This window comes from Cydia amplana, chromosome 15, assembly GCF_948474715.1.
Source record: "Cydia amplana chromosome 15, ilCydAmpl1.1, whole genome shotgun sequence".
Taxonomy (NCBI): domain Eukaryota; kingdom Metazoa; phylum Arthropoda; class Insecta; order Lepidoptera; family Tortricidae; genus Cydia; species Cydia amplana.
In genome coordinates, this window is record NC_086083.1 from 14,012,774 (window position 1) to 14,029,971 (window position 17,198).

A 17,198-nucleotide genomic window follows, 5' to 3' on the forward strand; every position below is an offset into this window, starting at 1 on the left:
ATTTCAAAAATAGAAAATCCATTGAAAGTCACTTAAACTATGCCAAATATTCTATGGGAAATACTTTCAAGCAAGGTGGCAGCAAAAGCCAAATTTCCCATACACCCCTGGATCTTATCGTGCCAATTACCAAAGGGTTCGTCGGAGGGCTAGCGTGGCGGGACTCCTAATTAAAGAGCCACCCCGCTGCTTCTTCACATTCTTAACCTCTGCTGTTCTAAAATCGGTCTACATTTCCCACAAATTATTATAACAAGCGTTTTGTAAAGAAAAATACAATAAAAATAATGATAAATATTTTAAGCAATGAAAAATGCGATTATTACTAACTTTTAGCTAGGCGACAGTTTGGCGACATCGACATTGCCTTCATGGTCAGGAGAAAGAACTTTTCTCCACGAAGGCAATGTCAGAGATAATTTTCAAGCTTCTCTGGGCGATTAAAGGATGACTCACATTAGACCGGACCGTGTCCGGGCTGGAGCTTCCGGTGCTTCGTTTTCTATGGAAAGCATCACGTGATCACCTGTCATTTGTCATAGAAAAGTAAGCGCCGGAAGCCCCGACCCGGTCTAACGTGAGTCATCCTTAGGTCTCGACAGTGAATAATAATTTAATAATGTACCTACCTACAAACATCTTACAAAATTTAAATCAGTAAAAAAATACCATTTCGTGTCAGCGTGAAAAAGTTTACGCAATTTAATTGGTTCAGTACTTTCCTTTGCATTTTTTTCACTCCAACCCCCTGCCATAACTACTCAAATTTCATAACAACAGACTAAGTAAGTATCCACTCAAATAAATACAATTGCATTACATCAGTAACTTAGTTGCATTTGAATAACCACTTCAGAAACAATCTCGGATAAGCCCCCTTTTGCCCCCGAAACTTATCTTCGCCATCACCCCCGTTTTGATAGCTACGCCGACCCACTGTGCGTCGAGCAAGTTGGGTTAGATCACGATAAAAATATAAGAGAAGTCAACTTTATATGAAATTGCACAGTGGGTTTGTGATAGGTAATGTGTGCAACTGTGCAATTTCGCATTAAAACGGGTAATGAATGTGAAATATTAAATTAATTGGCTTTTTGTGTTGTATGCGGAACGAAACTGATTTCAATCAATTTGTTATTGTTTGATGGAATAATTCGATGGTCGGACGACAATTTGAGGAATCCGTTATAAATGGAATTTAGTTGGTTTAGTATTGTTTCGGTTTTGCTTTGATCTAGTTCGGATATTGTAGTTTCAATGGTTTGTTGCAGTATAGATTCGAGCTTACTGTAATTTTGCAACAAAAAATACAGTAAAACTACATTTTCCTAAATTCTGTAAAAATAAAAACAAATTATGCACATATAAACGTTTTGTTTACGAACAGCACTTAATAAACAACAAGAGTTTTAAACATAATCGAAAGTTCGCCGACCTTAAATAAACTGCTACTCAATTAAAATGTAATCTACGCACCCCCAACGCGAAATCTGTCGCCCAAGGCGAAAGCGATTACCGAACTCTATAGGCCCCACAGGCCCTTTCAGTGGGTTCTGGTTTCACTTTGCTTTCGCGAACGCGGATCGAACAATATCAAACACCATTGTATCGTGACCTCTAAATCTGTAACAACTAAATGCAATCGAAAAGCGAGCTTATAATGGTGTTCTTAAGTCTCCAAATCGTTTGTTCAAGCTGTTGGAACGACACCTGGCTGAACAAATCGAGTCGATTGTCGAATCGACAGATGACATCGGGATATTGTTTGTTTAAGGGTTGACATTGTGTTGGTTTTGCGTTTGGATGTAGGTCAATGAAGAACAAAAGCAAAGTTAGCTAAATGTTTACTTGGAAGTTTACGAAAAATAAAACAGTTATACAACGGTTCTATTGAAATACTTATTACTTATATAAAAAAATAGTTTTATATTTAATAAAAATAAATGTCGTAGTGTCTAACTTTTAATCTGTGTTGTTTAACTTCCTAAGGTTCTAATTAAGTTCAGATACAAAAACGTAATGTACATATTTCCTATGGCGTATTTTCGTAAGCACTATTAGTAGAGTCATATCTATAAAAAAAACTCATGTACGTTTGATACAACAATAATATGTATATGTACATATTTAAATTTTAGTTTTCAAAAATTCAAATGCACTAAAGTATTTTTTTTTTCAAAGAAAAATTATAACGTATTTTATTCGCCGCCAAGCCGGAAATAATCCAAAATTCATCTAATTCCCATCCTCCATTGTAATCTCTAATATCGGCACGTTTCAGCAAACCGTTTGTAGCCACTTATCCCAAATATCTACATTGTCAACGCTACAATGGTATCGACTGTCGAAGCATCGACACATGTCGATCACACAATACCGATGTCGAGTGCCTACATCCTTACACCCGAAACTAAACACACAGAACTAAACAGTCATATGTCCTATACTTTATGCTACAACTTTCGACCTATTGATTTGAGTAAGTATATATTTGATGATAATAAAAAGAACTCTATTTAATCAGCAGTAAAGTCCTTTTTTGTATGTAATGGAGCTTCAGTAAAGTAACTTTTCTGAATGTAAGTAAACGGTATTGCTTTTAACTTAAAGTGTCTTTTAGAAAAAGGCTTACCATAGTGATCCCTAGAAGTACGAGTATGTCTGTTATTATTTTAGTTAGCTTCGCTGAATTTTCAGATCATTTATTTCATATATTTTTGTCTCCAATTTGCACTTAAATGAACCACCGTTTCCGTGTTCATCGAAATATTTCACTGTTTTTTACCGAATATGTCCGAAATTGGAGTAAAAAAGAAAAAGGTTTACCTACGTTAAAAATAGAGTTATTCCGTCCAGTCAAAAAGCCCGCCAAAGCCAGAATTCCTGACGCATGACGTTTTAGTGTTAAAATAAAATATATACCGACGCTGTTATTTTGACGTTTTAGATTCTATGCCGTTTTTCACTTTACCGTTCCCGTATTCATTTTAACAGATCCCGTACCATGAGTCACTGACAGTGTCAAAATTGACATAATTTACGCTATCGAGAACGTAATTTACTTTCTATACATCTCGCTCGCGCTAATATGCGAGTACGAGCGAGATGCATAGAAAGTAAATTACGTCCTCGATGGCGTTTATGTCAGTGGCAAACTGGTGGTAGCCATACAGTAAACTGACAAAATAATTGCTTTGGCTGGATTCCCTCGTTCAAACTAAGTTCAGCTTTGCACGCAGATATTACGAGACGGGGTCGATCAAGCCCCGCCACATCGGGGGTTCGAAGCCGCGGGTAGCCACGACCCCGGTAGTGTCCAAGATCATACCGAAGCTAGTGTCATTCTATAGAACTTGCTAACTATGTAAACAAACCGCCATATTAAAACTGTGAAAAAAATATGAACTTACTAGTGACTTTTGTTTACATAGTTAGCAAGTTCCATAGAATGAAATTTTATGCTTTAACATATATTATTATTATACCAGTGTTACAATTGTATTACCTATTATTGTTCAAGGACTTCTGTATCTGATACAAAATAATGATGAATAAATGTTTGCACGATGTGTCCCTTAGGTCTATTAACGAATTGCCGGCAGATTATGACCTGAAACTTTTCTGTCCCTACGTTTATTTGGGTCATACACATTTTATTGTATGCTTTCCTATAATAGAAACGTCTCGTTAACTTTTGATCTTTGATCCACAGAACTGACCTATTCTGAAATAAATTTGACCCATTGCTAGCTTTTAACTAACTACGCTCCAACGACATTCCCTCGTCCAAACTAAGTTCAGCTTTGCACGCAGATATTACAAGACGGGGTCGATCAAGCCCCGCGCCATCGGGGGTTCGAAGCCGCGGGTAGCCACGACCCCGGTAGTGTCAAAGATCTTACCGAAGCTATGCTTTAACATATTATTATACCAGTGTTACAATTGCATTAGGTACCTATTTTGTTCAAGGACTTCTGTATCTGATACAAAATAATGATGAATGAATAAATGTTTGCATGATATGTCCCTGAGATCTGTCTATTAACGAATTGCCGGCAGATTATGACTTGAAACTTTTCTGTAACTACGTTTATTTGGGTCATACACATTTTATTGTATGCTTCCTATAGACACGTGTCGTTAACTTTTGATCTTTGATCCACAGAAGTGACATTCTGAAATAAATTTGACCCATTGCTAGCTTTTAACTAACTACGCTCCCACGACATTCCCTCGTCCAAATTAAGTTCAGCTTTGCACGCAGATATTACGAGACGGGGTCGATCAAGCCCCGCGCCATCGGGGGTTCGAAGCCGCGGGTAGCCACGACCCCGGTAGTGTCCAAGATCGCCGACTACAAGCGGGAGTGCCCCTCGATCTTCGCGTGGGAGATCCGAGATCGCCTGCTCAGCGAAAACGTGTGCAATAATGACAATATACCTAGCGTGAGTACTTAGTTTTGTAGATTATCTTGTACTCGCTCCGTGATGGTTATGCCATTTAGGGTTCTAGCTAAATACTTGCCCAATATGGACATTCCATAGGGCAAGTATTGAACAGCCAGTTTAGCTAGGACCCTAAACGGCTCAACAATCCCGGAGCGTGATGATACTTACTGTGTTGCTTTAAGTATGGATCGGAGGCCAATGATAAAGGTATCTAAGACCGATTTGGCTCGCGTTCCAATCCGATTTGGTTTTGCGTTCTTGCTGAACCGCACTAACCTAAAGGAGCCCACTGATTAACAGTCCGCCGGACGATATCGGCCTGTCAGTTGTTCGGAACTGTCAACATTTTGTTCTAACTGACAGGCCAATATCGTCCGGCGAACTGTTAATCAGTGGCCCCTTTAAGTTTTATAACTTGTTTACTTTGTTGATCCGTACTGAAAGCTAACATATTGATTGTTTTTTTCGTAAATAATACACTTATTATTATTTAACCCTTAGATTAATCAGATTCGACGGTAAAAATAGTCTCGTTTTGTTTGCTTTTAGTCACTTACTTTCTCTTCCATATCAACATAATTACTTTTACTTTTCCTGTTTGCCAAAGAAGGGAAATAAGATAGAATAAGGAAACATGTGGCTAAAAACACAGGGGTACGCCCACAATTCTTATGTGGACAAAAAATAGAAAACATTATTTTCTTTATACGTGTATCAAGTACAAAGGAGAAGTTATCTCACTTTTAAACATCAAGCCTATGCCTATGCATGAGTTTCTCAATTACCTATAATATTACAGTGTTTATTTAATGTAATTTATGATTTGCATACTCTTCAAACTCGCATACAATTCTTGGCTCAACACACGTGACCTAACAAAAACAATAGCCTGACGTCATAAACGCTGTATTATGATTATTATGAACTTATAGACAAGAGTATAATTACTCTATATAATCCATTATAAGTTTTATACCTCAGTGCCGTAATCTGAAAGATAAGATCGCTTTTCGTTCACCTTGGCGTGCCATGCGTGGCCAGTGTCGGTACAACGTCAAAACAATTTAGCTTATTTGCTTTAAATGTGTCTTGGGGTTTATTTTCGGTATTTATATTTGCATAACTTCGAGATAGCGAGGTGTTTTAGAAGCCTGCATATCTTGAGAATTTTAAAACTTTTATTTGAAGCATTTTCATCAATATAATCTTGTAACATTTTTTCATGTGGTTATCATCGCTATCGACTGTGATCAGACGCTCAGTTTAATATTTTATAATTTATATCAGACAAAAAATATTTTGAATAGAGTCCGAATTCAGCACATGTTAGCCCATTGGGCCAACGTCAAAATAATCCAGACAAAACCCCAACACAAATTCTTAATCCAATTTTGCGATTAGAAAAATTTCACGTTACAATCGGCGACCATATGTTTCGGCCGACAGGGGTCATTGTCCCTTTTGAAGATGGACCCATGGACCCTACTCAGTATAATACGGGTATTCTACGCATTATTGATGACTGCTTATGAAATCGCCGGCCGACATATTTGATGATGTCATTTTATTAGCTCTTTGTGATGGCCATTCAAAAGTAGCCCATTATAGTTCAGTTCATAAATTTTTGAAACGGCTGTTGGAATAATAAAGCTAATAAACTCGATTTCGTGTGTTTACATAATAAAATTCAGAATCTTTTGTTTGGTTATGGTTTATAATTTTTTATAATATAAAAGCGTCAAATTTAAGTTCTGAACCTAATAATTTAATTATATAAAGTACTACGCTATACATTTTCTATGTAAGAAACAAAGGAGCATTCTATATACTATTTCCTGTGGGTAATACTTCATAGGTAGTAAAAAACAAAGACTATAGTTATGTTACGTTAGGTACATGATTACACATTAGACGTGATAGAAAATTGATCTGAAAACACAGAAAATCGGACTGTGCCTTTTAATATATTTTAAACTTTAATTTCATAATTATTTACCAGTTTTACTTCATTAAAAAACCACAAGATGTCTCCCTAAAAACAGAAACAGATATTTCCCGACTCGCATTCGTTCTGAATTCAACTCAAAGCTGTATTATGTATGCAAAAAGCTACTAAAGCTATATTTGTTTTCGTGTCTAAAGTAACGTAAAATCTAATTACGGCAAGAAACACCAAACAGACGGCTAAATTCATCGTGAAACGACTCACAGTAAACTTTGCTCAAAACTTCTTAAACACAGAGATAATTAACTAGAAAAAAAAACTCTACGAAAAGTATCGCGTAGGCGATTATAAATAAAGCTGTGTGCAAAATGACACGGCCCGTAATCGAACCATGCGACATCTGCCCGGCCAATGAGAGCAAAAAATTAAAATTATTTTTCCAAAGTACCACGTCAATAATATCACAACTACGAATTCGTGTTTTTGCCCAAAAGCGGAGAATAATGTAAACACTCGGCGACACAATGGAAGGCGACGCAAAAAAAGTTTTTGTAATTTCGAGTGTCGAGGTTTTGTGGACGTGTTGCGTGTCATCTACAAATGGATGTGGAAAGGTGGATTTATTTCCAACTTTTACTTCTACGAGAAATAAATCTTAACTTCGCGTATAAATAGAATATTTATTCGCTGCTACTAAACTACTAAACTTCAGAAAAATGATAAATATTTTTTTGGCGAAAGCTTAATCGTAGTTCAATGACCTTCACGTAGAATAGATACTCGCGATAGATAACGCTTATAAGTGTCGACGTACACGGAGTTACCTACCACCCCCCTAACAAGAGGACAAAATCGAAATACCGTGAGCCCCTAGGAGATTCGGCGCCAAAGGGGCTATTTTTATGACTGTCGTACCTACGCACTCGGCCCACTGGGCAAATAGGTGAGTACAATGGATACGCGGACACATGTGTTAGAGCGGGACGGTTACATGTCGTGCGTGACGTCGTCTAGTCATAACGGTCGAATGGGCGTGATGTTTCTTACCAACTGAAAGCGGACAAAAATACGAGGAACAATCGATTGCCGCTCGGCGGTAAAAGGACGTAACTCGAGTTGTGGGGAGCGCGTTGATTACTTCTGTACTTATATCTGTATGTTTGTAGCTGTGGGCGAGTTTGTACGTATAAGTGTGCCTTGTATAGGGATTCGTAATGGTTTGATTTCGTGAGTGAATTGTAATTTGCTGATATTGAGGAATATTGTTTTGTTTGACCAAAAATAGAGATTAATAGAGATTTGACCAAAAAGTAATTAACTTAGTTATTACCGATCTTAAAACGAACTCTTTGGCTGGTTCAAATGATAATGGTAATAATCTTTAAGATCTTAATACTGTTACTCTGGATTTCCATTTTTCTTTTTTTTATTATCTAAATATGTATAAGTACCTTTTTGAGAGGATGCCAAACAGAAAAAATATAAGACACAATTTTAGTAACCACGTTACAGCAGTACTTCTTTATATCTAATATAAAAATGGCTTCTATTTCAATCCAGAAATGAAACGTCCTTACATACCTAATAAAAAATATAAACGCGCCGAAGGAAACTCCACAATCCAACTTACGTCATTTCACCTCCCGGCCGTCCTACTATAATTCCCCGTTTACGCGTGAATGCACAGAACATTTGTTGCCTCTTTCACACTCGCGTGCTACCCCATGGATCGACTATCGCTGCCCTTGTCACGGATTAACGTCAACTGCTTATGCCATAGGAATTGACGGGTAAGTCCAGAATTTATGAAAATGTCGGGGAATTTTCATCGAAATAGCTATGAGTGTAAATTATGAATAGGTATTTATTTCTAATGTTTCGGTTTGATATTTTATATTAACGAGTGAAATAGGTTCAGCGTTTTAAGCGTGAAGAGGTAACAGACAAACAGACATAGATAATTACTTGCACATTTATAATATTATAATTATTAGTTTTTATTAGTAAAAATGTTGTTTTGTTTACTTAAAGCACTGATCGTGATCATTGACAAAAATCCAAAAACCGTTAAATACAAATTAAAGACACGTTCGTAATTCAATTGCGTTCGATCGCACAGTGGGCCCGGCGACCCTACACCGCCAATCACCTACCGTGGAGACGTATAATTTATATTAATATTTAAGTAGACTCAATTTGTAAACTTTTCAATCAAATCTATACTAAAAAAACGGAACATTGAAAAACCAAATCCAAGCACCATTAAATCCAAAAATCGTTAAATACAAATTAAAGACACGTTCGTAATTTAAATACGTTCGATCGCACAGTGGGCTACGCAACCCGACACCGCCAAAACGCTACCGTCGAGCATTTTCGGGGCTTCCGACCGTAAAGTATATTATGTAGCCAGCTTTTGTTTTTACACGCAAAACGGTTGTAAATGAAGTGTGGTGTCGATTACGTGGAATTATAGTGTTAACTAGCTAGGTGATATTGATATGTTTGATTAAAAGCTTTGAGTAGAACAAACATTTGTTGGTGGCGAACCTATTTTAAGGCAATTTGATTGCTATAAAATTAACATTCCGAATTATGTTGTTGTTACACTGAAAACTACAATATTCAGCCTCTGGGCGGCAATGTAGGTACCTACTCATCGAGAAATAATAATTAAGTTTACAATACGGAATGTTCTCGATCTCGATCGAATTTCTACAGAAAAGTTCCGAAATGAAAACTTTCTACAAGTTTTGTTAAATTTTATATGCTACTTTCATCGATAAAGCTTATCTGGCTAATGTAGGTAGAACACATTCAATTCATTGACACAACTGCACAAATTCATAACTTTTGTTTATAGTTTCGGTTAAAATTTATCTACATAAAATTTTACCTTTTATAGATATAACTAGGCCATGGACATGAAAATTGTTCTTATTCTCAACACTAGAGCACGAGATCGAAAGTGAAAATGACAAAATTGTTTCTAATAACGCTATAAGCAGTCATAATAACAGTAATAAACAATCCACTCCATTGCTCACGCCCTCCGTCACGCAGAGTTACTCTTTAATTCACGACATAAGCGACATGGGACCAGAGGGACAGGTTAATTACAAGGGGCTGACGACTGTTTCATATTATACTAGCTTTTGCCCGCGACTTCGTCTGCGTGGATTTATTAATTTGTGTAGCTTATTTTTACCCAATCTGCTTTTTATCGATTCCCCATACGAATGTCCACCCCCCTTTTCACCCCCTTAAAAGGTGATTTCTGAGATAAAAACTACCCTATGTCATTCCCCGGGACTCAAACTATCTCCATACCAAATTTCAACTAAATCAATCAATCGGTTCAGCGGTTTAAGCGTGAAGAGGTAACAGACAGACAGACAGACAGACACACTTTCGCATTTATAATATTATATTAGTATGGATGTGTAGGAAGGAGATTCGCTCAAAATAACCTACTCATTTTGAAGTCTCTTCTCTGCATTCTCGACTTCGAAACCTGTCTAATCCATTCGGTAGATTTTCATCGACAACTTTTTGGTCTTAGTTTCTGTTTCTTAGTTAGATTTCGGTCTTTCTAAAATGTAAGTTTGGAGTATATCCAAGCTTTGGCCAAAAAGCTGCGTAAGCACTTTAAACAAGATGAAATAAAATGTGATATTTGGCTTGTATGCCTCACTGAGAATTATATTACGCTCTATCTATCCTCTATCTAGATGTAAAGTTATATCTAAAACGTGATCAGTACCGAAATGCTGTGTAAGCACTTAATACAAAATGAGAAAATCCTTTTAACTACGAAAAATATACCCGAAAATATTCTCAACCTTCATTTCATTACTCATGCATTTTAAAAAAGCCCTTCAAACCAAATCGCCGACAACAATTTAACATCCATAATGAACCCGACGAGTGCATCAGGGCACTATCCAATCTCGGCGCCCTAAGAGAATAGCAAAAAACCTCCCTAACCGACGCACCCTAACCGCTTTCCACCGGGGAATCGAACAGGGTCTCCGCGGGTTAAGCGTGTACGTTAAAATGTTTATAGATAATACCAATGTAGGTAATAGTAATTCTAATGGGGACGGACCCTCTTACGGAATTCCTATTCAGAGTAATGGCTTTTGTCCGGATATCTTGTATCGGTTTGATGCTGAATGGGCCTGGAAAAGTGTAACGGCTTAATAGAGGGGATTTTCATCAAGCCCACGGTTTTTGTCTGTGAGATTAAAGCGGAGAACCACTGGGGTTTAATCCTGAAAATCGATTCAAATGTGAAAAAACGTAAAGATAGTCGTCTATATTTACTTTTGTTGCGTAAATGCTACTAAAAATTCCTTTTTACGAGTAAGGTAAACGTACTAGTGCTGGACAGCCCACTTGATGACACCCTAGCACCCTACTGTCACCTCTATTGACAATGACTTAAATTCTATTACAGCAAAAACACCATTCCATGATACTACGAACCTAAATCTACCTGATTGTATTAAATGAAGCGCCAGAAAGAATTTTGCGTCACAAGGGCAAAAAAAGACTAGAAAAACTGAAGCATTTTGTAATATTCGTAAACAAAATGTCGCATTAGCGAAATTGACCAAAACTGTCAATAATCCGAAGGACCACCAGCGGCTGGATCTCTAACACTATCGCTCGCTAGATGATCTATCGCCATGTCACGTAATGAGCTGCGCGCGCGGCTCACTTGACACCTGTCAACTGTCAACTGACAGATCCAGAACGAACAGGGACATGTTTACTTCCAGTCCAACTTAGACCTTAAAGTGCTGAGGATAAAATATGAAATTGATTGTTAGTAAAAATTTACAAAAGTTGTTTTGGTTTTGAAATGAGTAAGTGACGCAGGAACGCCCGCGCATCGAATGATCTATGAGAGCTATCACTGCGAAATATGATACGTTAACTTTTAATTAGATAGAGATTTTATCGGCGTAGATCATATTAATGTTAGTGACGTTTTGTAGGGCAAAGGGAACTTGAGTTGGTAAACTAGTTTTAATTGTTGTCTAAGTTTGGAAAGGTTGAATTTATACCTATATAATTAATGCTTGATAATGTTTGTTTGTTTGTTAACTTTGTTAAGCTGCGGCTTTTCAGACAAAATGGGATCTGAAAAATAAGAAAACAAATATATTTATGTTTATAATAACATAAAATGCAGCTGTAAAGTTTTACTAAAATTTGCTACACAATTTTTCGGTGAAAATATTATGAAATTTGGCATTTTTGCACACCATTGCCCATCATACCAAGTGAGATACCAAGATGCCTTCAAAATTAGCAAAATAAACGAAATAATTACACGCAAGGTCGTGAAACGAAAGTGCGATATCGTTTTACGTTACAAAACCGACGACACAATTTATACAATGATGAACTTTATCTCAACAGTATAAGATTCAATTTAGTGTAGATATTTGTGCCGACCGTCGTGCTGGTGTCGCGTTACTGCCATGTACGGTAGTTGCCAGATTTCAGGCTTGACTGGCCGTCATTTTCGATATTCGTGACAGCTGTTAATTATTGAACGTGTCAGCTTTGCATCGTAATAATGGTTGAAGCTTGATAAAGGCTTTTGAAAGTTTGGTAAAAAAGTTCTTCAACTTATGAAGTCTAGTTGAACAAACTTTAGTAGAGTTATATCAAGTTATATGGCACATTACCTCCTTTATTAGGTTAGGTACACTAGTACCCACTTACTAATTCTTTATTGAACGTAATGAATAAATTTATTTTACTTTAATATGTCGTTCATACGTATCTATAAAAACCTACTAAAACGAAGCGACAAAATGTGTAAAACATTTAAAAAAACAATTTTTTAGATCTTTGACTAACACCGTATAGCGTCCTAAACCACTGTGCACAAAAAATTCAAACTAGCGTAGCCATTGGCTTCAAACACTTACGATCAAAGTTGTCTAAAAATATATATTTTAAATCTCTTTAAAGCCCCCTGCACACGCGGGTGCGTGAGTACAAAGTTTTAGGCCCGTTACATACATCACTGGACACTAATTCGGAGGTCTCGGGGCGAAAGGGCATAAGTCCATGTTTAGTAAAAGCGAAAGTAAGGGAATAAACTGTACTTTTAGAGAAATACAGATAAAAGGTACAATTATTATAATATTTATAATGAGTAAACTAAAATTCTTCAAATAAATTACCCCGTTGGACGAAAAGTTGGTACACGCTACTGAAAAGAGAATCAAATTCATTTCTACAAATAGCTGACATTAATGAAATTTAAATATTATCAAATTTAATAAAGGTGATTTGGACAACGGTTAACTTTTTGAACGTTAAACCGATACACAAAACCAATTAGTTAACAATTCCACAAAAAAACGACGGCTGCGTGCGTTCTTGCGTATGATGCGGCAGAAGAATTAGCCCCTTTGCTCAAATAATGACATCTGAGCAAATACGATCACAGATAAAAGAAAAAAAATACAACACGTGCGCTTTTTAAACTGCATAATTTGATTTGCGACTTTCTGTACAATTTTCAATTTTTTACGAATTGTAAAAAACATACGTTAGAATACAAGTAGATAGGTTTAAAGCACGATCACTTTTTAAGTGGTTCTATTTTAAAGAATGACATTTCAGATTTTCATTTCTAACTGAAATGCAAAGCCTTCAAGCTTTTTAGACATAAGTGAAAAAAGCTGTTTGAAAACAAAGGAATTCAATTTCAAATTTGTCGTTGAACACTCATTCAATGGCTGTCGATCAAAATTTCGAAAATAGAATCTATTAACATCTATTCCACGTCTCCGACACCTGACCGCTTTCGATAAAAATTCATGAAATAGAAAAATAAATCCTTTAAAATTCGAACACGAACGCTTTAATCTTGCCAGCCTATCTGATTGGCCAGGGAGCTGTCAGAAACAGAATTTGTGTTTTAAATGCACCTCTCCTATTGGCCGGATTCGAAATTCGAAATGTTTTTGGCGTTTAGAATAGAAGGTCTTTTTTTGTCATGCTATCTGATTGGGGAAGGATTTAAATCCATAATTGGTTTTCCAATCGCTTATTAGGATACTAGAGAGTGCGTTGCGTATGAAATTGGGATCTAAAATGACCTTTACGGCGCTGCGTAGCGTGAAACTGGTTCTTTTTTGTGTGTAATTCAGTAGTGATATGTGTGTTCCCACGAGGTTTTTATCTGTGTTATAAATATGTCTGAGGCATCAATACGAAACCTGAATATCTAAGCTTAATAAAGATTATTTTTTTCTGCGGCACTTTATCTGCAATAGTTACCAGTGATCATGAAGTGAATCTTTTATGTCATATGAAAATGATGAACATTTCGTAGAAGACAATTTTTTTGTATCATAAGTTTCTTAAATATGTACCTACCTACCTATTTTAGGCAAAATCTTTTACAAACCTTTTTGCAATCGGTTAAAAACTGACCCGCCAGCAAATCTGTTTTCCAGCGCACATTACCTTCCATTAGTGTAACACGGGATTAATGCGGCATTACGGCGCCGAGTGTATCGTGCCGCTTAAATTCTGCCCGACTGTACCTTTCACTGTGTTCGGAAAATTTTGTTTGCATTTTGTAGGTTTTTGGCGTTTTGTTGCACAGTGGTTATGACGACGAGACTAAGTTGGACAAAAATTATAAATACTGGATTTTGCGATATTATTAGGAATGTAAATAAAATGCTTATAGAAGTAAAAAATGTAAACATTTAAGGTAAACGTACTGGTGCTCGACGCGGTACCAGTACATGTCATCTTGAAACTTAACTCATTGTCAATAGAGGTGACAGCAGGGTGTCATCTATTGGGCATCAGCATCTCGAGGACGTTTACCTTATCAATTGTCTAATAAGAGTGGCTTATAAGAAAATTATATCAATGAGAAAATAAAAATATTGCATTATTGTACATATACAAAATGATTCTAGATTAAATTTCAAAGGTTTGTGATAGAGTATTATTATTATCTGACTATCAAAATTTCTAGTCCGTAAGAAAAGAAATAAAAAGTAAAAAATCTGTTCTGTGTTCCGTACTTTAAAATTACGATTTTTCAAAACCACTTTATTTACATAATAATTAAAATTTTGCTGTTTACCGTACACAACACAACATATATGTACTATTATATATATAAACATACTACATACTCTTATTTCAGCAACCTCACTATCGTAACAAAAAACCATCATTCTACCACAAAGAAAACACACGCATTTTGTATGCGCGGCCCCCAGTCTATTTCAGCGTTACCATTGGCAACAAGAAAACAGATATTATATCTCCATACCTACATATAGTAACGCAGGGTTGCCGGCTGCGAACTTGAAATATGTTGAAACATGGCTTTTCCTGTAAAATCTGTGCGTATTACAACATTTACGAGGTTTTTTTGCGCTATTTAATGTAAACATGGAAAGTGAATAGGTAAGTATAGAAAAAAAATCCAGAACTTAAAATTCATCACTAGAAAAAAATACTCCTGCATAAAAAGACCTGAAGCTCAAAACTTACCTATAGGAAAAGGTATTTACGAATAAATTTAGGTACTTAATAAAAATTTAAAGGAATGCAAAAAAAAGATTAGGTAGTTACTAATTTTCAAATTACTTGAAGTGCTGTAATTTAGTAACTATTTGTCCATGAGTATATTCACATAAAAATCTTAACCTTTTGGACGCCAATAACCGATATATCCGCACCGTTGGTTCAACGCCAGATACCGATTAATCGGTCACAGACCACAGAGCAACATAGACCTACGTGCATATGCATAAAGTTCAATTTCAGTTTTGACACTTCGGTGACGTGGCGTCAGCGTGACAGCTTTTTTGTTTGACACGGCGTCGAAAAGGTTAAGGATCTGCTTACAATATGTCAAAAAATCGTCAAAATTATTTGTAAAGAGTCTTGGTATTCTGTACCTACCTATTCTTGCCGAAAAAAAAACTGATAAAAGTGAGATAAAACCTTACCATCTGGGAACCCTAGTTACGTGTTAAAATAGGCATGTACATTTGTGTGGGTTGGTTTTTAACGCATGCGTGGTTTTTCCGAAAGTAGATAGATATTGGGGTTTGGGAGGTGGGTGGGGTCTAATCTGCCCCTTTGTGGGCCCGATTGGAATTTAGTAATCATATTAGATTTTAAATTACACGTGTTTTGAAGTTAAGGGGTCGCAATTTGTTTCCTATTAGAGTAGTCGTGTCGTGTAGGATATAGGAGGGATGATTAGTTATGTACAATCGCCATCATCAGATATATCGGAGCGGCTAAGGTGCTAAAAATATCTGAACACGTCTCTATTGTCAAGGCGTTAGCGTGCTTGTTCAGATATTGTGAACTCCTTGGCCGCTCCGATAAATCTGATGGCGACTGTACCTACATATTCGTAGTTTCGTGTGGGATATTTTGTAAACAATATTTTCGTGTGCCATTTTATTAAGTTGAGGCGACATTTATAAAATAACTCGTGGGAAAATATTGGGAAACACCTTTTTAGATTCATAATTAAATAAATAAGTTACCCACGAACTTTGAAAAACTTTTCTGCTACGTAACTCGACTTTGCTGAGTTCACGCTACACTTTTTTTTCGTTTTAGACGATTTCAGTGACGATTGAACTGTTTTTTTGGATTGACCATTTTACCACCCAATTATTTATCAACAAATGTGTACTAATATAACAGATTGATTGCACAAATTGCGACATTCACTACCTAATTCCATTTTCCCCCTCAGGTCTCTTCAATAAACCGAGTACTCCGCAACCTAGCATCGCAGAAAGAACAAGCTGCGTCCGCGCAGAACGACAGCGTGTACGAGAAGTTACGAATGTTCAACGGCCAAGCGGCGACGGGGTGGTGGTATCCGGGGCTACCAGCGCCCGCGCCGACGTTGCCAGCGCCGCTGCCGCCCCAGCTGAACCGGCCGAGCAGTGAGGAGCATAAGAGAGGTAAGTGCAGCCCGCCGGAGCAATAGCTATTAGAAAGTGTGTACAGAATACCATGATTTAGATAAATGGTGAAAACACGATGTATCTTCGCACCCTCGAAGGAGTATACTTTACCGGCTTCCCAAGCTGACTGATGGTAAGGTATAGTTTCCTCAAGTCAAGGGAACTTGTAAAAATAAGGTGCTAGAGGCAAACCTTTATTTCCTCTCAATATTTTCTTTTCTCCTCCGCTCTGTCATTTTTATTTATTATTTATTTATTTAAACTTTATTGTACAAAATATATACAACAATGTACAAATGGCGAACTTAATGCCAAATGGCATTCTCTACCCGTCAACCATAGGGCCAAACAGAGATACCTATACAATTGGTGCAGAGAGAGAAAATATATTGAGTGAATTAAAAAAAAACAACACACCCTTCCCATTTCTTTTGCGTCCCTACAGGAAAAATAATATTTTTGTACTTTCACGTAAACACCAAAATGAGTAACTAGCTTAAATAATAAAGCAAAATACATACTATGAAAGTATGCCTAAATGGTGTGACGTATCACAAAACCACTTATAAACTTAACAAGACCAACTGACGTACTTACTTACATAGACCACGTAGTCAATGTGTAAGTAATATAAAGCTAGAGTGACCCTTCTCACCTCCATTGTTCCAAGTTGTAGCGATTTCAGACCGAGTTCAGTCGTTAATGTACCGTGAAGACAGCTCTCAGATGCGTCGACATTATCTAATATGAATACAGTGCTCAGATGTCTGGTTGTGTAATATAATATGCGGTAAAGCCTGGCTTGCA

At 36.7% G+C, this 17,198-nt stretch overlaps 1 protein-coding gene across 3 annotated transcripts in view; it reads left to right on the forward strand.

Moving 5' to 3' along the window:
• Positions 1 to 17,198, forward strand: part of LOC134654620 (paired box protein Pax-6) — a 93,488-nt gene that overhangs the window by 43,056 nt on the left and 33,234 nt on the right. For all 3 annotated transcript variants that reach the window (XM_063510086.1, XM_063510087.1, XM_063510088.1), the window contains exons 4-5: positions 4,265 to 4,445; positions 16,175 to 16,388. In XM_063510086.1, the coding sequence (XP_063366156.1) occupies positions 4,265 to 4,445; positions 16,175 to 16,388 (395 nt within the window). The remainder of the gene's footprint in view (positions 1 to 4,264; positions 4,446 to 16,174; positions 16,389 to 17,198) is intronic.